Below are 27,570 nucleotides of genomic sequence, written 5' to 3'. Positions count from 1 at the left end.
TGCTAACTAAATAATAAAATTTAAATTTTATTATTTAGTTAGCAACTTGGAAAGAGATATTCACATCAGGATTCAGCAAGGTTGGGTTTTAAAACTACCCAGGTTTTGCTTAACATGAATATAAAGAATATAACAGAGTTAAAGCAAGCCAGAACCACCCCACCACTAGCCACAACCTACCTAATCTTTGTGTCCAGGTCCCGCTCACTTCATCCAGAGGCCTTCACGGCTTTCTGAAACGTGAACACTCCTCTTAGCTGTGGGCTGAAGTGTCCATTTGGTTGGAGGTTTGCACAAGTCGGAGCCACAGACCATGACCTTCGTGAAGTTAGCAGACCTGAGTCTTGGACTGGAGGACGGCCTTGCTCACGTGCTCAGTGTGAGGGATTGAGACCCCTGTGGGCTGGGCAGGGAGCAGCAGCCGTACCTGGGCTTGAAACACTTCTCCATCTTCAGGTCTTCAGGAATGTCCACCCAGGGAGGGTGACTTTATGGTTCAGAAGCTGTCCTGCCGCCGCCCAGTCCCTCGGAAGCATCCTCTCCTTTCCTTCTTCTTTCTGGGGTTTCTGCCCTGGGGATGCGCTCCTGGACCGAGGCTCGTGTCTTTTCAGTGGCTCGCTCTGTCTCTGTTGCTCTCCAGGAGCTGTTTATTGACTGTTTTCACTTCATCGTCTCTGACTTTCTTTGCCTGTTTCCCTTTGTTTCTCATCGTGATGTGTCATCGGCTCTTCTCTGCTCTTCTTCAGGTCCCTTGTTCTTGGTGCTCTGAGTATTCTCTTCTCTAGGGATACTAATAATGATTTTTCTCCCCCCACCACTGTGTGTGTGTGTGTGTGTGTGTGTGTGTGTGCGCGCGCGCGCGCGTGCGCGCGCGCGCAGGTGCAGAGGCCAGAGGAGGCTGTCTGGTGTCCTGTCGATCACTTTCTGCCTTATTCCTTTAGTTAGGGTCTTTCTCTAAACCTGGAGCTAGACTGTGGCCAGAAAACCCTAACGGTCTTCTGGCTGTGCCCCTGAACATTCTCCACCCCCTCACCAGCTTTGGAGTTACAGGTGTGCACACATGACCATGCTCGGCTTCGGTCGGGATTTGAACCCGGGTCTCCATGCTGGTGCAACAGTGCTCTCCCCCACTGAGCCATCTCTGCCTCTGCTTTAGCTTTTGACCTTTGGGCTAGCAGCCATCGCATCACCCAGAGCTCCTGCTGTCTCCCAGCAGTGGCCCCATTGGCATCCTCCCTGCCCCTGATAGTTTGCTTCTTATATGAGGTCAGTTCCAACGGTTTGGTAGCATTTCAGAGGGAAGAGAGGGCAGTTGTGTGTCACACCCAGGAAGTACACATCTGTACTCAGGTAGACGGCAGGGTTCCCGTTCTCTGAGGCAAAGGCTGAGCCTCAGAGATGTTGGGCACCTTTCCCAGGATGCCCCAGCTCTATACAGCACTCATCTGTTGGGGACTGTAGTTCACACGGCACTGGGATAGGCCACATGGCGGGGGTGAGAGACAATTGCTGTACACACTGTGGTGTCTGATTGGGTTTGAGGTGAGGTCAGAGCCTGGAGGGTCGGTGACCAAAGGTGGCCATGCGGCTTCCCCTGCTCCCTCCCTGTATAATGTGACAGATGTTCATGTGGCATTCACAGTTTGCTCCAGGTTCTTCATCATCGTTAGCACATTCTCACCTCCTATTACCAGGTGGAGTATGTATCACACACCCATTTTACAGTGTGAAAACAGAGTTGCAGGGAGCTGCAAACCTTGTCCAGAATGACCCCATAGTGATGGAAAGCCAGATTCCTACCTGGTTCTTTGCAGCCAGGATTTGCTAGATGCTGGGCTTGGTGAAGGAGAGGAAAAGACCATTGTTTTCCCCCAGAGAAGTGTGAACTCCCTTTGAGAAAGTTTGCATGCATAGGAGGAATGCAGTATCCTCTACCCATTTCTGAGTTCAGATTCTTGTCTTTGAGATACAGTCTAGCTATGTAGCCCAGGCTGGCCTTAAACTCATGGTCCTCTCGCCCCAGCCTTCCCTGAGCGGGCATCACAGCTGTACAACATCACACCTGGCCTCAGAGTTCAAGTTTTAGATGCACTGAATCTTGACTTGTGGCCCAAAATGAGCCGTCTTTCTTGCCAGAGGCCACAGTGAATGAACGAAGAACCATAGGCCGGGGGTCAGTGAGCCAGCTCAGCCAGGAAAGATGCCTGCCGCCAAAGCTGATGACCGGACTCCTGCAAGTTCTCCTCTGAGCTCCACACCCGTGCTGTGGCACACATGTATTCGCACATATATACAAATAAATAAATGAAGGTAATTAAAAAAGAAGAGCCATTGGCCAGTTTGCAGTCAGTAGGTCACCCAGACGGGTAATGGTGCTGCTGGCCACAGCTCACAAACAAGTCGTGTAGAGGACGGGGAGAGAGCCGATGGAAGAGGGATCCGAAGCAGCATGTGGGCTGCCAGAGCAGGGACAAGCAGGGTTCACAGAGGGCTTGGAGCAGTGTAGAATTGGGGACATTTACTTAGGGGTAGGTCCTCTGTCCACCAGAGCTGGTTCATTGTACTGTGACTGCCTAGGATGGCCACATAGCCCCGAGATTCGAGAAAGAACCTTCTGAGTCTCAGTGTACCAAGCAGAAAGGACTCTGTCCAGAGCAGGCCCATTCAGTTTTCCAGACATATCCTCAGTTATCCGGAATGTCCCAGACAACTTGGTCTTTCCCGATCAACTTAGCGTCTCTGTTTAGCAGAGGCAGAGACCAGCCGAAGATAGTCAAACTGGACAGAGCGTGGAGCAGCCAGATACACTCGGAACCCTCAGCTCTCCACGGCACCTAACGTTCGTAGTAGTCACTGAGTGTATATTGAACAGCGTATGACTCCTGGCCTGGGGCCTAGAGGACACTATTGAGCAGGTTCTCTCGACAGCTCCCAGACTGTGTGTTGTTTGTTTGTGGGGCTGACAGTGGAGAGACTGAGTGGGCCCTAGTGATTTAGACTATAACCTTCTGTCCAGGTAGTTACTGGCTAGAGAAGGGACCCCGTCTCTGCCGAGGGGTGCCTGCCTCTGATGCTTGTGTCTAATGGCCACCCTGGAGCTCATGGCTTCCTTCTCTGATGACAATGCTCATAGAAATGTTCTTCCCACTGGGTGATGGTGATGCACGCCTTTAATCCCAGCACTTGGGAGGCAGAGGCCAGCCTGGTCTACAGAGCAAGATCCAGGATAGGCACCAAAGCTACACAGAGAAACCCTGTCTTGAAAAAACAAAACAAAACAAAAAATTAAAACAAACAAACAAACAAACAAACAAAAAAAAAAAACGACCGGGCGGTGGTGGCGCACGCCTTTAATCCCAGCACTTGGGAGGCAGAGCCAGGCAGATCTCTGAGTTCGAGGCCAGCCTGGGCTACCAAGTGAGTCCCAGGAAAGGCCCAAAGCTACACAGAGAAACCCTGTCTTGAAAAACAAACAAACAAAAAAAACAACCAAAACAAAAAAGAAATATTTTTTTCCAAGTCAGGTGTGATGGCACTTGCCTGTAATCCAGCACTTTTGGGAGACAGAGGCGGAAGCATCTCTGCCGGTTTGGGGCCAGCCTTTGCTACATGATGAGCCCCTGCCTGGAAAAACAGGGAGGGAGAAAGGTTTGTTCATTCTGTTAAGCTGAAGTCCTCCTGGGATCTGTCTGAGACCGTGTGGCTCCTGTCTGGAGTGTGGACAAGCCTCCAGTATAATCCTGTTTGTTCTTGATCCTCTCCCTCCTTCCCTGATGGTGTACTCCTGTCTGTAATTTGAGATGTGGTATCTAGAATGGAGCAGAAAGTTCTAGATATCCAACAGTCCAGGGCAGGAGTATGAGAGACCATCACTTCCCTCGGTACTGTGGGTCCCATGATCATTGACGTGTCCTGGGGCCTAGCACACAGCCTGGCATATAGGCTGTGGTAGGTATTCAGGATGCACAGGGGCCTTCCTAGAGACAAGGTCTGGAACCATTTTGAGAGTGTGGCAGGGTGACAACCTGCTGCCTGAGTTACACCCCTCCTGGCCACATGTCAGCCTCTCTCTGTTCTGTTTCTGGCCTGTATAGGCCTCTGGTGTAAACGCTCTTGCTGGGTGTTTGGATCTATTCTGTGTGAGCCTGTATTTTTCCTAGAAAGGGGATGGATTTTTCCAGATGGTCAGGGGCTGATTTGACCAAACAAATTATGTCTAAGGAGATTGTCTCTGGTCCCCTTTCTCTGAGAAGGGATGCAGTCCGTTGTGGACTCACTAATGATTCTTTGGAGTGACACAGTACACTGACCGGCCGGCCCGTGTGCTCTTAGGCAGGCCTCAATGCTGTGGTAGTCTGAGCAGCTCAGTCAGAACTGGCTGTGGCTCAGGCTTGACCAGCAGCCCAGGTACACGCTGTCACAGCGTGCAGCACAAAATGGGAAAGGGGTGAGCTTGGTGGCTCTCCTCCTTAGGAGAGCGTTCCAGGGACTGCTTGGCAAGAGGTGATGATGAGGACGATGATGATGATGATGATGATGATGATGATGATGATGGGCCCTGTGGCTTTTCTGGAGGATCCACCTCGAGGAAGGTTTCCTTCTTGGCCTGCCAGAGGGAGGGTCCTGTGAGAACCAGTCTGCGAGAAAGCCTGTGGCCTGCCCTGGGCCTTGGCTGGAGATGCTTTGGGGCTAGGTGGTGCCCATTCCCACCTTCCCATCCCACGTCCATCCCCTTGACTTTGATCCCTTCAGTGTTGGCTGTGGGCGCAGGGACCGGGGCTTTGGTTGGTACCGGTGGCGGGACTCAGTTCCTCCCTGCCGCGTGTTCACAGTCTGCAAAGACTGCAGGCCTAAGTGTAGCTGGGCTCAGCTCCTTTCATGTTGTTCTAGTCCCCGCGACCATTCTGCTGACCTGACTGCTTTGCTCTGGATTTTTCACAGCCTTTGTCATTTACAACTTCCTGAGCCTGTGCTATGAGTACCTTGGGGGGGAGAGTGCCATCATGGCTGAGATCAGAGGGAAGGCCATCGAGTGAGTATGACAGCTTCCTGAAGCCCGCCTGGGCCCCTCACAGCCTTGCAGGTGGACATACAGACCCCTGTGCCCTTCCTTGCCCTGCTGTGCCTTGCTCCCCAGCTCCTCCCTGGCCCTCTCTGTCCTTTCCTGTTGGCGTTTCTCCCTCTACAGCATTTCCTTTTCCTTCAGTGCTTCTGCTCCCACCCTGTGCCCTGGCTTGTTTGATAAGGGGGGGGCAGCCTTTCCCCTCCCCCCCTCCCCATCTCCTACCCCTCTCTACTCGTCTCTCCTAGGTCAAGCTGTATGTATGGCACGTGCTGCCTCTGGGGAAAGACCTACTCCATCGGATTCCTGCGGTTCTGCAAACAGGTGTGTGCCTAGCAGCAGCCCCAGGTCAGGAGGACCAGGCTAGACACACGGTTCTGACCTGTGTCTCGGAGGGCAGTTCCTGTTGCGTGCTGACCTGCTCCCGACCTGTGGAGGTCCCCTGGTCCCCAGCTGTCCCCAAGCTGATCTGGAGACACTCGAGTTCTAGACTGTCAGTTTGAAAACTCATCCCTGTGTCTGGGCAAGAGGGTCTAGGCATTAAAGATACATAACAGACAGGACTGTGTGGTCCCTACCCTCCCACATTCCAGTTGGCAACGCCACAGCTTCTGGTTTCCTTAGCTACCACTTCTCGGCTTGTCTGACTATGTGACCTCGGACCATTTGCTTAACCTCTCTGAGCTTGTTTGTCCTTTTATAAAATGGGGGTGGCAATACTTATCTCAAGGGGTGACTAAAAGGAACAGATGAGGCAGCGAATATAAGCCTTTAGTGCAGCTCTGGCTCATTCAGGGAGATAGAATCTGAGGGTGCCACACCCAGTCTTCATGACTGTCCTGGGCCTCTGCAGGCCCTCTGTCAGCCCCTCCAGCATGACCAAATAATCAAGAGAAATGCCCGCCCTGCCTCCTGCCAGGGCACCCCAGCCTACCCCAGGGCCACCCTGTTTTCAGTTTCTGTGAAGGCCTCATGGCCACAGCATGGCTACCCAACACAACAGTATAGACATGCCTGGGCTCCAGTTCTGCTACTGCTTCTGCCTCCCTGAGGGAGCCTCAGGATCTCTCTCGTGGAGTGGCCCAGAAGGGGTTAAAACTGTCCTGGTCCAGGGTGGGGCTTGCAGAGCCTTTGTTTACATGGTTCAGCCACCCAGTCCAGGGCCCAGCGTGACTCATAGCCGCTTTTGATCATTACATTGTCCTCGCAGTTCTGCCCTCTAGAGCAGCGGAGAGAGCAGAGTGAGCCTCCCATCACTGTCAGCAGGTACAGATCATTCCCTGCCCTGTGGGCTCCGCCGTTGAACCTTGACATGGCGGACGGGCAGTGAGAGGACAGGAACACCCGAAGGCTCCCAGCAGGCGCCCCCAGCACTCACAGTATCTTCATTCCAGAGCCACGGGGTGGGCCAGGATGTCCTTGGGCCCTGCGCCCAGTGACTGAGTTTTGGAGCACTTGTTAGAAGTGGAAATTCCTGGGCTTGGGCTACAAAGTGGTGGAAAAGCACTCGCCTGGCCTGTGTGAGGTCCTGGGTTCTGCCCCTAGCACTGCCAGTGAGGAGGAGGAGGGAAGGAGGAAGGGGGAGAGGCAGAGACAGGGAAAGGAGAGAGGAAGGGAGAGAAGTAGAGAGTTTTGGATCAGTGACCCCTGGCCCCCCAGCAGAGGTCTAGAAAGGACTGCCCACCCACCCCTGGGACTGACACAGGACTTTGACATCTAGCCTGGTCTGTGGATCTCAGACTGACCCGTGGTGTAGCTGGACAGACTCTGGGGCCTGCTGCCTCGGACTCCATGCTGCGATTGCCAGTGCAGCCCTGTGCCTCAGTTTCTGGGGTGTGAACCCCTGATCTCCTCCCTCCTCGAACTCCCTCTGGGGGGAGGTTCGCAGCCCAGGGATGCTGTGGGGCTTCCTGTCACATCTGTCTGCCATGGCTCTCCCACAGCACAAACCAGGTTGTCAGTGGGGCAGAGATGCATTCCCAGGCTGCCCTTCTACCAGCCACGGGTCCTATCCAGAGCCACGCTGGCCAGTCCACATGGCTGGACTTTCACGTGCCCACCCCTTTACTCAGGGCTCCTGGCTGAGGGTGAACACTTGTAAGTCAGGGGGGGTCTGTGGGTGGTGCGGACACCCCACTGGATTACAGGAGTTGTAGGGCCTGGCTTAGCACGGCCTCCCGGGTCTGAGCGAGTTTGAAAAAGCCTGACTGCACATAGAATGGGCAGCCTCAAGAAGACACTGCTGTCCAGCTCTTCCATCCCATATTGGCAGCCCTGTGCTGTGGGCATGGGTTACGTTAACATTTACCCAGATGGCTACCACTTGGAGACCAGGTGATTGCCGGAAAGACCGCAGTCAATCAATAGCTGACTAGGCCTGAATTCCCATGTACCTTTTGGGTCTCCTACATATTAGAGGGATGTCCCCTCCTTGTCCTCACCCGCTCCCTGTGTGGCCAGCTCCTCATTAGAGCCCACTTGTCCAGAGCATGAGGTCCAGGACCTGCTGCTCTCTCTAGTACCCACTCCTGTCCTTGCTCACACTCTGCCCTGGGTGAGCCTCTGCGTGACCTGCTCCTTTCTATGTATGCATGCATTTATTTATTTCTTTGTTGGTTTGTTTGTGTGTGGGTGTGACTTGCAGGAAGTTCTTTCCTTCCACCATGGTGTCCTGAGGATCCAACTTACACCAGCAGGCTTGGCAGACGAGTGCCATCCCACTGGCCTGGACCTGCTCCCCCTGCCTTGACCCTGCCTTTCCCCATCTTCCTGCAGGCCCTCATCCTCTGAGCGGTCTCTGAGGTGTCTTCTCCTCCTGGTCCGCTGGGCCCCGTGTCTCCTTACACACACACACACACACACACACACACACACACACACACACACACACACACACACCCGGCACACAGTTCCCTCCCTAGCCACCAGCGTAGGCCCAGCTGCCAGGGCTGGTGCTTTCCCACATCCCTGCTTCATCCCGTCTTGTCTGTCTCCCACACAGGCCACCCTACAGTTCTGTGTGGTGAAGCCGCTCATGGCTGTCAGCACCGTTATTCTCCAGGCCTTCGGCAAGTACCGGGACGGGGACTTTGAGTAAGCAGGGGTCCTCCCCTGGGACCTGTGGGTGTGTTGGCACAAGGGTGGGTGCCCTGCCTTATAGAGCCCATACCTGTGATCTTCCTCCCCGAACCTCTGAGCCTGAGCCTGGCAGTGGCTGTTTAGCGCTTGGTCCTGGTGCCAGCTCTTAGCCAGTCATTGCCCATGTTTGTACCCAGGGTGTACAGGAGTAGCTGTGGGTGAGTCTCAGAAGGTGGTGCCTGCTCTAACGAGCCCTGGGAGGCCTTTATATCAGCCCCGGATATAAAGACCCCACTGTGTGAACTGGTCACACCTTCTCATTTGCGGGTTAGTGAGGTGGCCTTACACCCGGCCCTGTGCTCCGAGTTCTTCTTTCTGCCTGTAACCAGCACCACAGCCCCCCTAGGCGGACAGGCACACTGAGGTCGGGAGGAGAGAGCAGAGCGAGCTTAGGGTACCCACTGTGACCTGGCCTCCAGCGTAGTCCTGGCTTCCCTCTAGTGTCCTCCATGAGGAATGGGTTCAGAGCAGAGCCACCATGTGAGTGAGCGAGTTGGTAGTGGAAGACTGGCCTGCCCATAGGCACACCCCTGTAGCACATTCCCAGTGTGTCCCCCTCCCCCTGTCCCCTCCTTCCAGTGGTTCATTGTGCCTCACTGGAGAGCACAGCTGTGAGCCATGGAGACAGGTTGTGGGCAGGGCAGAGGAGGGGGCGGTCTGCCCTCGTGGGGTCGGTCCCAGCCACGGCATGCCTGTCCACAGTGTCGCCAGTGGGTACCTCTATGTGACTATCATCTACAACATCTCGGTCAGCCTGGCCCTTTATGCGCTCTTCCTCTTCTACTTCGCCACACGGGAGCTGCTCAGTCCCTACAGCCCCGTCCTCAAGTTCTTCATGATCAAGTCCGTCATCTTTCTCTCCTTCTGGCAAGGTGAGCCTCCTCTCAGCCTGGTGACCACAGCCTATTTCCACTTCCGTTTGAGTTCATCCCTCCCCTCCATGTTCCCAGAACTGTGGGTCCGAAGCCAGAGTGCTGTCCTTTATGTCCTGCCCCAGAACTCGGAGATACCTTGGCCACTGGGCATTTGGGAGGGGTGGGGCTTGCAGGAAACTTGAGTGCAGCCTTGTCCAGTGAGTGATGTCCCGGTGTTCCGATGACAGGTAGCTGAGAGGATGGGGCTTGCGGAGGCCTCGGCTTGTGTCCTCAGCCTTGCCTCTAGGAGCGGATGAGCCCTCTCGTACCCTGGAGTGTGTGGCGCTCGCAGCCTGAGGAAAGGTGTGGGAAGGGTCCAGTGTGTGACCGCACAGTGCTTCTTCTGTGCAGGCATGCTACTGGCCATCCTAGAGAAATGTGGGGCCATCCCCAAGATCAACTCAGCCCGCGTGTCCGTGGGCGAGGGCACCGTGGCTGCCGGCTACCAGGACTTCATCATCTGTATTGAGATGTTCTTCGCAGCCCTGGCCCTGCGGCATGCCTTCACCTACAAGGTCTACGCTGACAAGAGGCTGGACGCTCAAGGTACGAGCCAGCTTCCTAGGGCGGGACCCCAGCCTCCTGAGGTCGGCCCCAGAACCTCCCCCACCCAGCATCTGTCTGTTCTGAAAGGGAGCTGACGTCAGAGAACGGGGGGCCCAGAGGGACCCTTGTTTGTTTCTGGGAGCGAGGTTCACCCTTTAGGTCCTAGTGTGGAGACCCACAGGTGCTATAGAAAGGTGTATACCTGTAATCCCAGCATTCAGGAGGCTGAGGCAGGAGGATTACTGTTAGTGTGAGAAAAAAGAACAAAGAAGGAAGTTGGGACAGAGACGAGTGAACAGACATGACTGTGTGGAGTCTGCTCTGTCCTGTCTGCTGAGTGAGAGTCTTCAAGGAACCCAGGACAGAAAGGACTTCCCTGGGAGAAGCACGGGCAGAGGCAGTTGCCAGAGCTTGCTTTTTACACTGCTAATCCTTGTTGAAGAGGATCCTGCAGCCTCTGGTGTACAGAAGAGTGCCCTAGAGAGACCTCAGTGGGTCGGGCCCCCCTGGGCACTTCCGTGATTGGCTATGATGCATAAGCCTTGAGAAGCTCTCTGGTGCCTGGGAAGGCAGTGGGCCAGCAGGGCAGAGGCCAGTTCCTGAGGGGAATGCCTGAGGCTGGCATCCACAGTGAGAGACTGCAGGCCAGAGAGGGAGGCCTCCTGCCCCAGGCATCTGTCACCAGTTGCTGTCAGCTTTTCCCCAGGACTGGAAGCCAGACAACCCCTCTCCCCGGGCTTCAGTGCCCACCACAGGTCCCCTGCTGGGCATGGAGAGTCTTAGGGGTCCACAGGCACAGGACTCCCTGCCTCGTCCCTCTGTTGCTCCTGTCCTGGTTGGGAAGAAACCTTGAGATGCCTCTGCTGGCGTGTGCGCTCTGCCACACTCGGGCCTCCAGATGCCACCCTGGTGGCATCCCTACTCTGTGCTGAGTCACTTTGCTGTCTGGTGCCCCCTGCTTCCTGCTGGACTGCAGTGGGAAACATCTGACAACACTCATGCCCGTCCCTTAGACCTGGCTTAACAGGCCCTGGGGCCTGGAGCCAGGCTGCTTGCAGGAGCAAGCTGGGTTATCTACAGCAGAGGGTGCTGTGTTGTAGAGGCTCTCCAGGAACGCCTTACTGGTGACCTAGCTGTCTTTTCATGTACTACCCCCAGACTGCACCCCTCCCCCCCATTAGATGCACCCTACCCTGCAGAAGAAGCAGCCCACCCAGGACAAGCTTCTGTTGCTGAGCGCCGCAGTCTGTCCTCTTAGCCGGGGCCCCCAGTTCCTCCCGGCTTCACCTTAGGCCGCTCTGCAGTCACTCTGCGCCTTGACTTCCAAATCTACGTAGAGGAATGAGCTTTGCAAGGCACAGGGCTCCATGCAGGCGTAGCTCCAGCAGACCCTGGGAGAAGTGGGGATGGAGGCCCCGACTCAGCTGTGGGATGGACTTCCACTGCCACCAGGATGACCCCAGTTCGCATGGGCACTGTCCTTCAGCAGCGGCCAGAGCAGCCTGGCTGTCTGGGGATGGGGGGGAGGGGTGTCACTGGGCCTGGGGTGGGCGGCAATTTTCACTCAGCTGTCTCTTGTCTTCTCTATCCCTCCGGCTTCTCTCCCTGCCCCTTTACCCTGCATTTGCCCTGGGTTTGGCCTCGGGCAGTGCTGACATACGGCCCATACGGTAGGTCTGCTCTCTCCTCTGTCTGCCCGTCCGTCCGTCCTGCACGTCAGTCTGGTCCTGTCCCTGGCATGTGTTTCTGTAGCTCCTCTGTGTACCCATCTCCTCCCGGTTGGCACTCCTGGATAAGAGCCCTGAGCACCTACCGAAGGGGCTGCCCTTTGTAGAGCTTGGCTGCTTCGTTCCGTTCTTAATTTTGAAATACACCCTGCTAGGTTCTGGGACACAGTGTCCACTAAAGAAATGGCAGGGGCGTTTAGCAGTGTCTCCAAGACGGAGCACCCAGAGAGTGGAGAGACTGTGAGTCCCTCGGGAGTCCTGGCCCAGGGTTGCGTTCATCCCTCCAGCTTGCCTTGGTGGCCTCCACTGTGCTTCCACCCCTACCCCCCGATCCTGTAGGGCACCTCTGCAGGTGGAGGGGTTGGAAGCATGCCAAGGGAGTGAGTTCTTGCCCTTTTAGAGGGATAGCCAACAGGCCAGCCTGCTCCTGTGGGGCCTCTGGTACCTGGTCCAGCAGCCCTCCCAGGTAGAGGCCTGGCATACGGTTTGGGGTATTCCAGGTGACTGCCTGCGGATTTCCCACTTCTGCCCGGTCCCTTCCCACCTGTGAGCATCCCTCGCAGGGACGATTTGCCTCTTCCCTTCGTCTTCGCTCTGTTCGCAGCCCCCTGTGTTCACTCCCAGTCAGCAGCAGCAGCACTGTTCTCCTGCCCTCTTTCGTGTCTGGGGCGGCGGGGGTGGGTGGGTGGTGGTGAACAGAGCATTGGGGTGGGTCCGACCCAGCAGCAGTGGCAGGGGACTGACCAAGCCTCCCTCTTCCTGCTCTGTCCCTGCCCCACCGCCTCCTCCCTGCAGGCCGCTGTGCCCCCATGAAGAGCATCTCCAGCAGCCTCAAAGAGACCATGAACCCCCATGACATTGTGCAGGATGCCATCCACAACTTCTCCCCTGCCTACCAGCAGTACACGCAGCAGTCTACTCTGGAGCCTGGGCCCACCTGGCGCGGTGGCACCCACAGCCTTTCCCGGTCCCACAGCCTCAGTGGTGCCCGTGACAACGAGAAGACTCTGTTGCTCAGCTCTGATGATGAGTTCTAAGTGTGGGCACTGGTCGGGAAGGAGAGGCGCCGCCTCCAGCCTCCAGCCAGGCCGGGGAGTCGCCCGCACAGTGTTGCTGTGGCCCCTTTATTTATTGGACCAGAAACACTCGCATTTCGCTTTGAGAGGAACAGGCCTCAGGAATGTGTCGACATGGCCAACCCTGCACTACCTGGGGCAAGAGCAGGGGACGCCGGCTGCAGCTGCCACCCCTCTGCTGCCCATCCTGTACTGGGACACATCTGGAACCAGCCATGCCTGGGCCCAAATGCTTGTGTGTTGGCCAGAAGCTGCATCCCAAGCCCCCTCCCAACCAGCTATCTGCCGAGGCTGTCAGGCCCAGCCCACCGCACACCGTGCAGTACCCAGACCTGACCTCATCTTCCCACCTGCCTGCCCCTCCCTCTTCGTCCTTGTCAGGTGTGAGATTTGTCTCATTCTGGGCAGGAGGAGGAGAGTGAATGTTCTGTGGACCTTCCCCTTCTCCTACCCTAGGCCTGCCTGGCATGCTGCAAGGATCAGAGCCAGACCCCAGGAGCCTCGGGGCCCACCTAGGAAGGATGCCTCCGTGCCTATGGGCCCTTGGGTGACATGTGGGGCTCTGGGCCCTTGGGTGTCCTCACTGTGGCCATTTGGCCTGCCTTTTGGCTCTTGTGGCCTGCTGGGGACAGCCAGCAGCCCATCCTGCTCTCTCACTTGGGTCCAGTTCTTGATAGTTTGGGGCAGAGCCCCCCCATACTTCTGACTGTGCCAGGGTTTGCTCCTCCTCAGTGGAGCAGTCAGACTCCTGCTAGGTCCTGGTCTCTGCCTGGGGCTTATCCCTCCTGGGTCATGGAAGAAGTCTGAGTCTCCACGTTCAGACCGCTTCCAGAGGGAGGCTGGAGGGATGGTTGTGCAGCGGGGTCCAGGTGGGGTGGTCTCAGACCCCTGGCTCCCCTGGCCATGCAGGGCCTGGTGTTCTGCTCCCTCTGGCCCCTGGCTCATCTCTTCTGTGCCTTAGTCACATGTGAAAGCCCCTCCCCAGTCCCCAGTCAGTCCCAGGCACTTCCTTGCTGAGCTGCTGGCACTCAGGACTCTAGGTCAGGTGTCCTTGTCTGGGACCCCTCATCCTCTCCCCTGGCTCCCTCTACACTCACATCCCGGATCTGCCTCCAGGGCTGGAGCCTCCAAGGGAGCGGGTGGAGGACCTGGTGAGTGGGATCCAGACAGCACCTGGGTTTGGCTTCAGCAGCCTCTTGAGGTGGGCAGGGTGAGGTGGAAGGAAGAGCCCTGCCCGTGTGGCCTTCGCTGGAAGACCTCCCTCTGGTCACTTCTGGAACAAACCGGTTCCTTCCCTAGGGTCCGTGGGGAGGGGCCTCATGGGGCTGTTGCATCCTAGCAACCTCATACTCTCCTTCCTTCCTCATGGCCTAGAGGCCAGCATGTGGGGTGCAGGAGGGCAGCTCTCAGCCCCACCCACCCAGTAGGCCTGGCCAGCTGGTCCCAAGCTGCCCAGGAAGGCACTGGCAGACGGGAGCTCCTTGGGGCGTGGCCATGGTTCCCTCCTGGGATGGCTTCCACCAGTCTGTTTCTCAGACTTTTCCCTTCCTTCCAGGCCAAAGGATGTTGCTGGTTTCTGTCCCCACTGGTCCCCACCCACCCTGGCACTTGCCTGTTGGCATGGTAGGCGAGGCTGTGGGGGAGCTCAGTGGCAGGAAGCTTGTGGTCCATGGGAACACGGGACAGGAACCTGTACCCGACCGCCCCATTCCTTCTTCCTAGGATGCAGAACCTATCTTGTCTCATTTATTTTTTATTCTTTCCAGATAGAGTAGCTCTTTGTACATAAAAGAAAATACTTGAAAATTAACTGTATGATGTATGAGAAGACAACCCCTAGTTTTGTATCTCGTCCTGTGACTGCCATGCCCTCCACCAGAAAGCCGCTCTATTTTGGTCTCTGTGATATTTTAAATGCGTGACAGAAGCAGCAAATGAAGTCAGGAAAAATATACATGAGATAATATAGATTGTACCGAAACTCCTCTGCCTGCCGGTGAGGTTCTTTCCTGCCCCCTCTGTCTGGAAGAAGTGTAGTGGCTGTGGACGGGGATGTCCACCCTCTTCCTGTGTGCCATGTGTATGTGGGTCATGGGGGGTGTTTATGGTGTCTGGAACTGAAATCAGGTTCCACGTCCCCAATGGACAGTTTCTTCTTTCTGCACAGACAGCGGACCACAAAGTGTTCACCCTCCCCCCATCCCCACGGGGACTGGGCCTCAGTCCAGTTTTTTCCAGAGGTAAGTGGTGAACTTTTTGTCAGTATCTCCTAAAAGGTGTCAAAGGCCTGCCTTGGCTTCTCTGAGCCCATCCTCCATCCTTAGGAACCAGGAGGCCTAGGGCAGGGGTACCAGGCCCTAGTACCTTCCCTGCATGCACCATGCCCAGGCACCGTGCCGTTCTAAGGTCTAGCCTGGGGCTGACAGGCATGGCAGGAATGCGTGCGGGCGGGGGAACTTCCCAGGCAGCCTGTTCCGCGAAGGTAAAAGGCTACATCATCTGGGCACCCTCATTCCCACCTACACCCCTTCCTGCTGCCAGGCCCGAGCTTAGCCTCTCAGGAAGGAGTATTGGCACAGCCCCAATTTGAAGGGGAGGCAGTTCTGTGGGTCCAGCCACACGATCTAGTTCTTCCCCACAGTCCAACTCTACCCCTTTCCTTGGCCCCTCTCCCTCCCTGACCAGCCACAGACAAGGTCCTCACCCTAGTCCTATGGCCTGTCATTTGTTAACGCTTTTAGGACTGGCAGCCCTTCTGGCATTTCTAGACCATGCCTCCATAGTACCTTCATTTGAAAGGAAATGGGTACGGCGAGAAACTAGTCAGTACCACCCAGAAAAAGACCAGTTGGGTTCCAACCCATTTCCCTGGCTGAAGACCAGAGTATTCCACTCCTTACCAGACAGGACCGAGTAATGAGTGGGTGTCACCTCCCTCCCTCCCAAGACGGAAGATTAAGGCTGAGGCCTGCTGGCCAGAACTCAGCAATCTACTTCTCTGGGCCTTCAAGTCCACAGGATAGTAGTTTCCCTGGGGCTGTAGAAAATGAGACCTACGTGAAAGCGGTAGACAGAGTTTGAAAACCCAGGACTTCTCTCTCCGCCTGGGACTGTGTCCAGACTGAGCACAGCCTTTCCTTGCCCAGGCTCCACCCACACCTGCTTGTAAAAGGTAGCGTGGGACTTAGCCTCCCATGACCCAGAAGTTCCCAAGACCCAAAAGTGGTCTCAGGCCACTCATTCAGAGACCACACAGAACACTCCAGGATTATATACACTTCTCTGTGGAAAAAGAGAACTCGACTTTATTCAGAAAGTCTACAAAATACTCAAGGCAGATAACTGGCTCACTTTAAGTCAGAAAATAAATAACTCTGGGAGCTGGGCAATTTTTAAAAAACCTCGTTGTTGCCATCCAGCTTTCCCTAAATGTAAGATTAAATGTGATTTATTTGTAGATATAAAATATAAAGTCCAGCCCAGGGCCCACATATTTCCCAGGGCAGAAAGCTGGGCTCTGCTGGCGAGAATAACTTAGATTCGTGCAATAAATAAGTGTAGAAGGTCAGCTGTATACAGTGTTGGGGAGGTGCTAGGGCCAGACTTCCCAGGGGACCAGTGGTCAGCCCCCACACCACCACGGATACTCCGGACCAAAGCGGAAGCCCTAATTCCGAGGGACCCCCCTTTTCTCATCTGCCTGCGTCAGGACCCTAGTGTCTGTCCCTACCTACCACAGAGGTCATCTCCATTGCCCCTCCTCCGGCTGGCCAGCTCCTCGCCTCGTCCCTTAGCGTCACCTCCTCTCTCCTTCAGCTTCTCTTCCCCACCACCTAGACAAAGGTCTCCCAGGCAGAGAGGAGTCCCTGTGTGTTCCCCGTGAGGTCAGTCCGCGGCTGGAACGGTAGGGCAGCAGTGAGAAGGCCCCAATGTGGTTGCAGCTCAGCCACTCAGCTCTGTGTGGCCTGGGGTCCGTTAGCCTGACAGCTTCCCCATCTGTCAACTGAGCTCCGCTGGTCCGGTCCAAAGACTTAGCTTGGGAAAAGAAAGCCTGACATTCCTAGGTCCCAAGCAGAGTTGGGAGGTCTCTTGAGCTCTGCTTCCCAGCAGGGCAGCCCCACAAGGCACACCTAGTCCTAAGTCGTGGGAAGTTCGGAAGGGCATACTGGTTCAATCCAAAGCCTCCCCCGCCAGCTCTTCTCCGGGCCATCTCTACACCACCTCGCTTCCAATCGGAGATGGACTTTCAGCCCAGGGAAACCCAGGACCCCAACGTCCCCCTCACAACTTAGCGAAGTTGCCCCCTCCCCAGGGCCATCAGGTCCCAGTCTGGGGGCCTGCAAGAGTTAGAAAGAGCCCAGGAAAGGAATGTGAAGTCATCACGCCGGGTAACAGTGGCAGGGAAACGGGAGCGGGAGCGGGAGGCACTCAGGCACTTGGGGAAGGGAGTCGGGTCGGAGGGGCGTGGGGCGGGGGAAGGGGCGGGTACTAAGAGCAGGGGGCGGGGTCAGGGGCGGGGGCGGGGCCGGGCGCCGACTTGACGATGGTGATGACGCTGGCGGGGGCCACCAGCGCGGCCGGGCCGCGGGCGGCGGCCACCGAGCGCGCGAAGCCCTGCAGCGCCTCACACTTGCCGCGCAGCGCGTCGAGCTCCAGGCGCATGGCGGCGTTCTCGCGCGCCAGCTTGTCCACCTCGCGCTCCAGCTCCGACTTCTGCTTCTGCAGCTCCTCCTTCTGGCACACGCGCTTCACCCGGCAGCTGGCCGCGTAGCCGCGGTTCTTGAGCGTGCGCCGCCGCTGCTTGAGCCGCGTCACCTCCTCCGCCGACAGACCGCGCAGGTTCCGGTTCAGCTCGCGCACCGACAACCCCATCAGCGCCTCATCCGACAGGTGCGGCGTGTTCTCGCTCAGCTCGCGCTTCACCTGCGAGCCGTGGGGAAACAGAGGCACGGGGCCCCGTGCTGGGGATGCCGCCCCACTTCCCAGGGCGTCCTCCCTTCCTCCCTCCCTCCCCATTTTGGCGGTTGCTGCACTCGAGCTAAGACCTTGAAGGGGACCGGGACCACCATCAGCACACTGGAGGCCACCAGGGCTCGAACTAACCAAGCTGAGAAACCCAGCCTGGAAAGCCCCTTTCAATGGGGACAGCAGGCGCAGAAGGAAGTGAGCTGCCCCTTAGCCCTGTCGCTGCTTAGTCCCCTTTGGGGCTTCCAGGAAGGAAAGGGGAATTGGGGTGCCGCCGCGCTGTGAGGAGCAGCAGCAGAGAGAGACCACAGAAACCAGTGTGGTCCAGAAGCTAGCTCACCTTCAGGGCTTTGCTGGATAAGGGATCCACAGACATTTTTGCAGACGGTGCCCTCTGGGCTGGAGACCTAGGAGAGCACGAAGTTCGGGGTCATCTTAGTTGGTCTCTTCGTGTTTTACTTAGAGTAAAATCCAGTCTCCACACCCTGGCCATTCAAGGCTCCTACCTCAGAACTGAGACGGACCTCCTCTGATCCCAGCTCCCCGTATGACTCACTATCTAGGTCTTTGCTGAATGTCACCTCTTCGGAGAGGTCCTCCCTGACCACCGTCCATCCAGGCTGGTGGTTTGCCCCTCCCTCCCCGCTCTCCAGCACCGTGTCGGTTTCACCGCAGGCTCACCACGCCAAAGTTGGTGCCTGCGGACACGAAGTACTTGAGAGACGTGAGCCAAGGGAGCCTCTCACTGACCACTCTCCCATAGGGATGACGTTTTGCTGTGTTTCAACTATGGAGGTGGGAGGAGAATCTGAGGAGTCAGTTCTCTCCTTCCACCTGTGGGTGCTAGGGTGTCCACCTAAGATCCTTAGGCTTGGCAGCAAGCTCACCATGCATGTAGCCCAGGCTGGCCTCAGACTCCCTATCCCTGCCTCTGCCTCTTGAGTGCTGGGATGACAGGCTATCTACAGACGTGTGCCCAAATGTGTGCAGGCCAGTGAGTCTCCAAAGTCCATCCTGTACCCCATCAAGATAGAGCACACCTTTAATCCCAGCACTCGGGAGGCAGAGGCAGGCGGATCTCTGTGAGTTCGAGGCCAGCCTGCTCTACAAAGTGAGTTCCAGGAAAGGCACAAAGCTACACAGAGAAACCCTGTCTTGAAAACAACAACAAAGATGGAGCATGCCAGTGTCCTCCCAGCAGCATTTGTCCGAGGCCATGTTTTGGGAAGATTTCCCAACTGTTTGAGGTCTGCACACCAGTAACCAACTCTCCGTGACCCTAGAGGGAACAGCAGCTGTCCCCTAACCTAGAGTGCACCAGTGAACCCAGAGCCTTCCCCGTGGGCCAGAAGCCTTCGTTCCTTCAGTGATCACCTGAAGAGCTAGAGTTTGCCATGCACCCGGCACTGGGGAGAAGCGAACCCAGCATTTGAGGCATCGGATCAAGAAGGACTTCAAGGCCAGTGGGGGCCACATAGCCAGTTTGAGGCCAGCCGGGGTTACATGAGACCCTGTTAAACAAGCGCTCTTAACCATGGAGCCATCTCTCCAACCTCTTCCTTTCTTTTTATACTGGGGATTGAACACGTACACAGACAAAATACTCATGCACAGGAAATAAAAAATAAATTAACGTTAACAATTTAAAAGGGCAAGCGAGAGGCCCAGGGTTTGGATCCCTAAGACCCATGTAAATGCAGGGTGAGTGTGGTACCCCACCTGTAATCCCAGAATGGGAGTGGGTGGAGATGGGCTCCCCAGAGCAAGCTGGCTAGCTAGGCTTGCTGAACCAGGAGCTCTGAGTTCATACGGGGCTGCAAGCCATCAAGGAGGATGCTCGGGGCCAACCTCCGACCTCCACACACACTTGCACGCACAGCTCACCCTGAGGCTTTTACCACCCTCACATACAGGCAGCATCTTGCTCAGTGTCTGTCCTGTGAAGATGCCCCCTCTCCCTGTTGAATCTTCTGTGGCTTACCCCAGGGCTTAGAACAGTGTCTGGCCAGAGAAGATGCTTGTGTGGCAACTGTGGAATTCTCAGTTGTGACTCAGGCCTCGGTGGGGACAGTCTGGGGCTTCTGAGGAACTCTCAGTGGGTTAGGGGTCGGTGGAGCCACCTCGGGCAGCAGGAAGGAGGGGGGCAGGAAGGGGAAGTTGGCCATTCAAGACACTTTTGACTGCCAGCTACTGTGGCCCCAAGGCTAGGAGGGTCTTACAGGGCCTGCAAGGGAGCAGAGCCACAGGGCAGGGATCCCAGCATCAGGAACAGACAGGAAGGAGGGTCCGGAGTTCAGGTCCTCCTGTTAGATCATGAATTCAGAGCCACCTGGGCTACATGAGCCCCGCCTCAAACACAACTAAGATTGATAAAGAGCCACTAGGTCAGGCGTGACACACACCCTGCGGTCCCAGGGTTGGGGAGGCGGAAGCAGCAAGATCACAATTTCTAGTCCATCCTTGGCTACGTATCAAGTTCAAGCAAGACCCTATCTCTACAAAACAAAAGCCACCATGCCTCTTAGGATGTATCTAGAAGCTGCACCTGGGGCCCAGACCAGGACTTGGGCAGTTCTAGACTTCTGTGCTGATTCTGGTGAGGGGCAGGGTGTCTCCTTGATTTCACAGGAGAGCCTAGAACTTATGATCCTCCTGCCTGTTGCCTGAGTCCTGGGGTTACAGGTGTGGGCTAACATGTCTGGTTGTGGTGGCATTTTTTAAACAGTCCCCTGCCTGAGCTACACACTGTTGGGGGTGGGGTGTCTGTCCATCAAGAAAATCTGACATGCCACGGCCCACATGGCACCCCACCCCCACGGGTCCCATTGATCCCTACTAGCCAGAAGACCAGAGTCCAGACACCGTGTAGTGCTCCAGACAGGCCCGTGCCCAGCCGCACCCTGCTTCCCACCAGCCCGCCTCCATTCTGCCTCCAAACCCTGCCGCCTCTCCACTTTCCTCCTCAGTTTATCTGCCAGGCTCCTGCTCACTCTCTGTCCCAGGGTAGGAAGCCCTCCCTGACCCACAGGTCTTGCCGGGCACCCTCTGTCCCCCAGCCTTTCTCCCCCTTAGTGGGGTAACCATTTATTTCCTTGTCCCTATACCAGACAGCTGAGTCAGCCCCGGGCTCAACAGGGGCAGGGAACAGGCCGTGGGGGTGTGGGTGGGTGGAGTTTCTGTCACGGTCACCCAGCTGGTCAGTGTCCCAGCCAAGTTCCAAGACCAGCAGCATGGGGGAACACAGTGTGAGTGAAACCTGCTAGTTAGCCTCCACGTCCTTCTCCTTGCCATCTGCCTCGTGGGGCAGATGTCACTGGTGCCAGGAGAATTGGAGCAAGCATAGGGACCCCACCCATGTGACCTTGGGCCCAGATCAGGGCTTGGGAGACAGGGAAAGGGGCACTGGCTGAGAGGCAAGCCCGGAGTTTGAGTTCTGTCCATGTTTTCTCCAGGCTGTGCAACCTGAGGAGAGCTACTTCACATCTCTGGTCTCTACTATCCCATCTGTAAAGTGGAACAATGTCTTCCACAGTTTTAGTGGAAGCTTGTCATATAAACAGAGGGACAGAGGTGGTCTGGCATCTTAGTAAAAACGGTTGAGTCAGGACTGCATTCAGCTCTGGGGGCTTGTTCTGAGTCAGCACAGCCAGCTAGGGTCACCACAGAACTGCGTGTAGGAAAGGCCCTAGAGACCACCCCAAGAGGAAGGAGTGACCCAGGGAGGCACATCACTTGTTGGAAGCCACACAGCAGCCTGTCTGAAATACAGGCAGAATTCTGACCTTTTTTTTTTTTTTTCCTCTCCATTTTTTTCGAGACAGGGTCTCTCTGTGTAGCCCTGGCTGTCCTGGAACTCGCTCTGTAGACCAGGCTGGCCTCGAACTCACAGAGATCTGCCTGCCTCTGCCTCCCGAGGGCTGGGATTAAAGGCGCCGCACCCCCCAGGCTCAGGACTGACTCTTGATACCTTCCTACCATCGTCTTCGTAGTCTCCCTGATAACACGGTCAAATAATGCCCAAAGAGGGTGACAGAGGGGACACAGCCACAAAGGGCAGAGCCCAGGACTGAAGCCACTCTGAGCCAGACACGTCCTCACAGTATGCTCCTCCTACGGGCCCTGCTTCCTCATCTCTGTGAAGAGGAGGCCACTTGACCTGTGCTGTGCCCGGACCTAAGTCGGCTAGGGATGGGGTAAGCAAGTGACCCCAGATATCCAGGCCTTATTGCCAGTTGTGTGCAGCTGGACGGGTGAAGGGTACATGCTTAGTCAAGGGACCTGATGGAAGAAGGGGGTCTCTCCCTGCAGAGGTTAACTAAGGACCTGCTGGGTGCTGAGTGCTGGGTGCTGAGTGCTGGGTGCTGTGCCTGGTCCAGAGCCTTGGCAGCAGCAGAGCCTGGCCCCTCATGACTCAGTTGTCTTTTCTGGTCTCCTTGAGTCTTAGATCAAGTCAGGTTTGGACTCGGGTGGCTGGGCACAGACCACTCTAACCAGGCACTTATTTCCAGTGAGATGAAACAGCCCCTGAATCTTTCAAAACCTCAGGTGGTGCACGCCTTTAATCCCAGCACTCGGGAGGCAGAGGCAGGTGGATCTCTGAGTCTGAGGCCAGCCTGGTCTACAGAGCCAGTTCCAGGACAGCCAGGGCTACACAGAGAAACCCTGTCTCAAAAAACAGAACAAAGCCGGGCGGTGGTGGCACACGCCTTTCATCCCAGCACTCGGGAGGCAGAGGCAGGTGGATCTCTGTGAGTTCCAGGCCAGCCTGGGCTACCAAGTGAGTCCCAGGAAAGGCGCAAGGGACACAGAGAAACCGTCTCGAAAAACCAAAAAAAAAAAAAAAAAAAAAAAAAATACAGAACAAAACAACAAACCCCAAAACCTCAGTTTTCCACTGAACCTTCACATGGCCTCAGAATCCTTCTCGACACAGCCAGCCCCCCAAGAGAAGACAATGAACAGTCTACCCTAGGAAGGCTAGGACGCGCCCATCCTCCTCCATCCCCACAACCCCCACTCTAGCCTCAGGCCCCTCAGTGGCATCCTCAAAGTCCATGGAGGCCCACATTTGCCCAGGAATGTCCTAGCTCAGCAGTGAGCCAGTCACAGAGGGAATGTCCCAACACAAGAAGGGGGACAAATTTTCCCATCACCTTTGGCTTTTGGCTTTTCTAGCAGCAGGACCCCAGTTTCTAGGACACAAGGCAAGGAGACGCCACTGCCACTCGTCTGCCTGGCCCGAGGTGCCCACCCTCAAAGGCTTTTCTTCTTCCTGGGGAAGCCAGCAGGGCCAACTCCAGGTCTGAGGTTCCTAGTATTCTTTGGAGACCCAGGAATGAGCTCATTCTTGGGGACATGACGGCTAACCAGCCGGGGGCCATGGCCTTCCTGTCCCTGTCTCTGGCCCCTCGCTGTACACCCGAGACATCCTGCAGACGGCCCACCCACTGGCATGGGCTCCTCTCTGGCTGCTGAGCCGGACTGCTTACTTAGTGAGGACAGAGGGAAAAAATGTGTTTGCCTGGGTCTTGGCAGTGAGCACGGGGCGCCTCCTCCCTGCTGGAAGGGCGCAAGGCCGGGCGGGAGAAAGGAGCAGTTCAGGGAAGCAGCAGCCTGGGGTTCCAGCCCCATTCTGCTACCCATGCTCTCACTGTGTGACTTCAGGTTGTCAATCTCTTTCTCTGGGCCTGGACTGCCCAACACGCCCAGCCTCCCCCGAGTCTAAGGTACCACCCAGCAATGGCAATGTCTGAGTTTACACTGTCAGATTCTGGCCCAGGGTAAAGCTCCAAAGCCTCCAGCAGGGTGGAGGCGCTGGAAGAAAGGAAAGGAAACCAGGGAGGGCCTCCTGGAGGCAGAAGCATGAGCCCACAGACAGCCAGGCTATGAGTCCTAACCTCCTTTCTCCTCCACCTGCACAGCTAGGGGCCACTTCCTCTTCCAGCCAGACCAAGACCACAATGGCCTCACCACTGCCTTACCCCCTCCTCTGCCTCCACCTCCAATAGCATCAAAGGGGTCACTAGAGACACAAACCTACAAACTTGACCATGTTTGGCAGGTTTCGAGACCTTGTGCTAGTCGGGTGTGGTCACGTCCACCGTGAATGCAGCCCTCAAGAGACAGAAATAGGAAGGCCAACAGTTCAAAGCTGGCTCAGGCTACATAAGACCCCTGTGTCACAAAACAAAACCAAGCCAGGCCTGGAGAGATGGCTCTGTGTTTAGGAGCACCTGCTGCTCTTGCCGAGGACGACCCAGCTTCTGTCCTCAGTAATACACCAAGTGGATCATAACCGCCCGTAAAACTACAGTTCCAGGGATCCGACACCCTCTGGCCCCCACAGCCAGCTGCCACACATGTGGTACACATAAACTCACTAAGGCACAAACACCTACGTAAATAAAAAATGAACTTAAAAAAAAAAAATCTTTGAAAAAAAAAAAAAATCAAAACCACAGTCCCATGCTACCAGCTGCCCCAGGCCACAGAAGAGCCTCGGCCGATAACATGTTCCCTCCACTCTCTCAACATTCTTTTTGTTAATAACCAACGAATGAGCAGATTGGATTTCCTAATGACAATTGGCCAGGAGGAACACAGGCTCCTGTGTGTGTGTGTGTGTGTGTGTGTGTGTGTGTGTGTGTGTGTGAAGGAGGAAGCCACCTGCACCCTGAAGGACCTGCTCATTTGAGGGGAAATTCCTCCAAGACCCCTACAGCCCCCAGTCTCGCTTTCTGCCTCCCTGGACCTGTGGTCCTCTTTCTGTCCTGTGCCGCTGAAACCCAAGGACATGGATCCATTGCCCATTTCTTCAACTACCCACATATCCAAGAAGCACCCACTGTATGCCAGGCCCTGTCTTGAGCCCTGAAAGCCCAATGAGGAATCGTAGCCCTTGTCCTCTGGGTTCCAGAGCCACCGTACCATCAGACTCTACTGCCCAGCCACCTCCCTGGGGAAACCTTCCGTGACTGTCCTGGCTAAGTAGGAGCCCTACTGCTACTTCCCCTTCGTGGCACCCATCTCAGCTGCTGCTTTGTTCGTGGCTCTTGGACTCTGTTTCCCAGAAGGCAGTCCCTGGGTCTGTCTGTCTGTTCACCACACCCCTAAGGGTCTAGCCCAGCCACTGTGCAAGGCTCAGAACAGCGAAGCTTCCCTGTGCACTGAGATGGGAGCCAGCAGCCCCACAGACCCACGGTCACAGGAGAACTGGTCTCACCAGGCCTTCCTGCCGCGGTGAGTGCTGCTCCTGAAGAGGAGGCCCCAGACTTAGTGCCCAGCACTCACACGATGGTGCACAACCACCCGTAACTACAATTCCCAGGGATCCAAGACCCTCTTCTGACTTCTCCTGGCACCAGGCACACACAGGGTGCAAACACATACATGCAGGTAAAAGACTAGTTTTTTAAAAAGTGTGGCCGGGTGGTGGCGGCGGCGGCGGCGGCGGCGCACGCCTTTAATCCCAGCACTCGGGAGGCAGAGTCAGGCGGATCTCTGTGAGTTCGAGGCCACCCTGGTCTAAGAGTGAGTTCTAGGACAGTCAGGGCTACACAGAGAAACCTTGTCTCGAAAAACAAAACAAACCAAAAAGAAAAGTGCATCATCTAGGGATCCTGGGCCCTAGTGGACCCCTGGGGATTCAGAGGAAATAGGATCTTTCAATGCTAAGTTTCCATCTGTCAGTGGCCAGTTAACCACTTCCCCTCACCACTGACCCCCAGCCCCACTGGGGAATGTTTCTTGATCAGCTTTGAGGATGGACCCACCTAAGTCCTGTGGCCCTGGCTGCAAGGCCCCCAACCACCAACTCTACATACACCTCCAGCCGCAGGCCTTGGGGTTGGCTCTGTTTTCCCAGCTTCCCCCGGTAAACAGGCCGTGCATTGCAGCTGCCTGAAATGGCTCTCCTGCCTCCCTGCTGCAGATGGGGACACTGGAGTCCTCACAGCGGTAGCAGAACTCACTGGGCTCAAAGTTAAGGTATCATTGATTCCGCCCCCTAACAAGCTCAGTTGCCACCTCCTTGGATTCCAGAACCCTCAGGTAGCGGGAACAAGAAGGAAAAAGTCTGAGTAGGATCATGGGGTTCCCAGAACCAGCCATCCTTCGGGTTGCCGGCCTAAGCAGGTGCCTTCTGGCACTGTTCCCCTCCCACATTGACCCCGCAGGAAGACCAGGGATTACACTGCCTGCTGATCTTGCTGGTCCAGGGTGGACTCTAGGTGTGCCAGTCTTTAATTAGCCCTGGGGTCCAGCAGTCCACATGCCGGTCCAGTCTAACGAGTCCCATCTGAGAACTGAAACTACCAGGAGCGTGGCTATCAGCCTCACGCCATCCTTCAGGATCCAGCAGGTGCAGCCTCAGAAATCCAGACCAGCCACTGTCGCCACCAGGGTAGCCTGGGAGTCTTGCCTTCCCCAATCTTTGCCACGGCCTTTCTGGCCTTCCCTATTTCTCCTGAGACTGGAGAAATGGGACAGTCCAGCGATGAACAGTCCATACTGAGCCAGAAAACCTGGGGCTAAGGAAGGACTTCCACCAGGTGGCCAGGAGAAGGCTGGCTCGCTCACCTCTGCTCTACCTAAGGCTGCAGGCACCCGCGCTGGGCGAGAAACAAACACTGATGTCACACTACAGCCAGGGGAAACTCCGGAGACAACTGGGGCTCGGCAGTCCCGGCTGGTGGGAAGGAGGAGGATGCCAGAGGGTGGAGAGGAGGGAGAGAGAAAAAAAATTCCAGACCTGGTGTGACCATCGATTGGGCCACTTCCTTCACTCGGGTCCTTATTCCGCATTTGCTCCAGTGGCCACCGGTGCGCACTCACTTCAAGGTGCACCCGGCTAGTGCCAGTCTCCAGGGAGCGCGTGCGACCACAGACAAACACACGCACACACCCCGAGGTACACCGTGCGCACTCAGCCCGCGGGACCCAGGGCGCTCCCCCCCAGAGAACACACGCGCATGCACGCCACCGGGGGACGTAAACAAACCGCGCACACACGGTGCTGGGCGCGGCTCCAGGGACTGTTCTCACAGAGTCACGTACGTGCACGCCCCGCCCCCGCCCCCGCCTCCGCCCTGGCTTCCTCCCCGGTCCGCGCACCGCCTCCCAGCCAGCCCCTGTGAGGCCCCTCGGTGGGCAGAAGTACAGGGGGCGCCGACAGGGCGGCCCCAGGCACGACTCCGAGCGCTCACCCCTAGCGCGGTCCCGGTCCCTGACGCCGTCCTTCCCGCTCTCCGCCAGGCCCGGCGCTCCGCGCGCGCTGGTCGCAGCTGTCCCCGCAGCTGTCGCGGTGGCGGTCCCAGGCCGCTCTCGAGCCCCACTCCTCTCCGATCGGGACCGCGGTTCACCGGGTACCCGGCTCCGCGCAGCGCCGCTCCCGAGTTTTGTTATGGGGCGGGCGGGCGGCGCAGGGGGCCGGAGCCGCGCGCAGTTGTAAGGCGAGCTTCCCGGAATTACTCACGCACAGGATTCCTTTCATTCATAAAAACCCAGTCATGCACTGACGTCATCGCCCCGGCCGCCGGCCGGCCCCTGAGCTGCCGCCCAGAGCCAAGGCCACGCCCCACACCCAAGTGAGGCCCCGCCTCCAGTAGGCCCCGTTCTAGGGGCCCACAGCCAGAGCCTCCTGGGTTCTCAGCCTTCCCCCCCCCCGCACCCCCCGACTTGGTCCTCTATGCATTCACGTGACACCTCTCGAGAATGGCAGTGGAGGTATCACTTGCTTCACTTGACGGTTCACTGTCTGGACTCTTCTCTTGGATCTACACCCTTTGCCCGGGTGATCTCATCCAGTCTCGTGGTTTTAAATGCCATCTCTGTACCTGTGAGCCCTAGGCTTGTATTCCCAGAGCCACAGCAACTGCCAACTCCAGTCTTCGGCCGCGCCTCCGCTCGCCCCAGTGACGCCTGCCTCCACCGTGTGGATAAAGGTGCTTGTTACTGACTGACAACTTCCACGGAAGGAGACAACTGACTCCTGAAAGCTGTCCTCTGATCTCCACATACTTACCGTGGCATGTATGCACACACACACAGACACATAATAAACGAATTTAAGGTAAATATAAAAGTTATAAATAGCCGGGCGGTGGTGGCGGACGCCTTTAATCCCAGCACTCGGGAGGAAGAGC

At 56.5% G+C, this 27,570-nt stretch overlaps 2 protein-coding genes across 4 annotated transcripts in view; one reads left to right on the top strand and one right to left on the bottom strand.

The window, feature by feature from the left end:
* Nucleotides 1-14,447, top strand: part of Tmem184b (transmembrane protein 184B) — a 43,099-nt gene extending 28,652 nt beyond the window's left edge. The window contains exons 4-10 of one of the 2 annotated variants that reach the window (XM_028871140.2): nt 4,942-5,032; nt 5,311-5,386; nt 8,064-8,155; nt 8,903-9,072; nt 9,466-9,660; nt 11,310-11,330; nt 12,183-14,447. In XM_028871140.2, the coding sequence (XP_028726973.1) occupies nt 4,942-5,032; nt 5,311-5,386; nt 8,064-8,155; nt 8,903-9,072; nt 9,466-9,660; nt 11,310-11,330; nt 12,183-12,424 (887 nt within the window). In that variant the 3' untranslated portion in view covers nt 12,425-14,447. The remainder of the gene's footprint in view (nt 1-4,941; nt 5,033-5,310; nt 5,387-8,063; nt 8,156-8,902; nt 9,073-9,465; nt 9,661-11,309; nt 11,331-12,182) is intronic. The other variant, XM_037197664.1, reaches the window with a different exon arrangement.
* Nucleotides 14,448-15,731: 1,284 nt separating this feature from the next.
* Nucleotides 15,732-26,995, bottom strand: Maff (MAF bZIP transcription factor F). Of its 2 annotated transcripts, none has more exons than XM_028871143.2 (3): nt 26,632-26,995; nt 17,769-17,835; nt 15,732-17,386 (listed from the first exon to the last, which is right to left on the bottom strand). In XM_028871143.2, exons 2-3 carry the CDS (start codon nt 17,802-17,804, stop codon nt 16,952-16,954), a joined length of 471 nt encoding a protein of 156 aa, XP_028726976.1. In that variant the 5' UTR covers nt 17,805-17,835; nt 26,632-26,995; the 3' UTR covers nt 15,732-16,951. The 2 variants fall into 2 exon arrangements, with proteins under 2 accessions (XP_028726976.1, XP_028726975.1); XM_028871142.2 differs by lacking the exon at nt 26,632-26,995 and adding an exon at nt 26,178-26,472.
* Between the last annotated feature and the right edge of the window lie 575 nt (nt 26,996-27,570).

The sequence above is a fragment of the Peromyscus leucopus genome, chromosome 20 (assembly GCF_004664715.2).
Source record: "Peromyscus leucopus breed LL Stock chromosome 20, UCI_PerLeu_2.1, whole genome shotgun sequence".
Lineage (NCBI taxonomy): Eukaryota > Metazoa > Chordata > Mammalia > Rodentia > Cricetidae > Peromyscus > Peromyscus leucopus.
The sequence above is the reverse complement of the archived record's forward strand: the minus strand, read 5'-3'. Positions and strand labels throughout refer to the sequence as shown.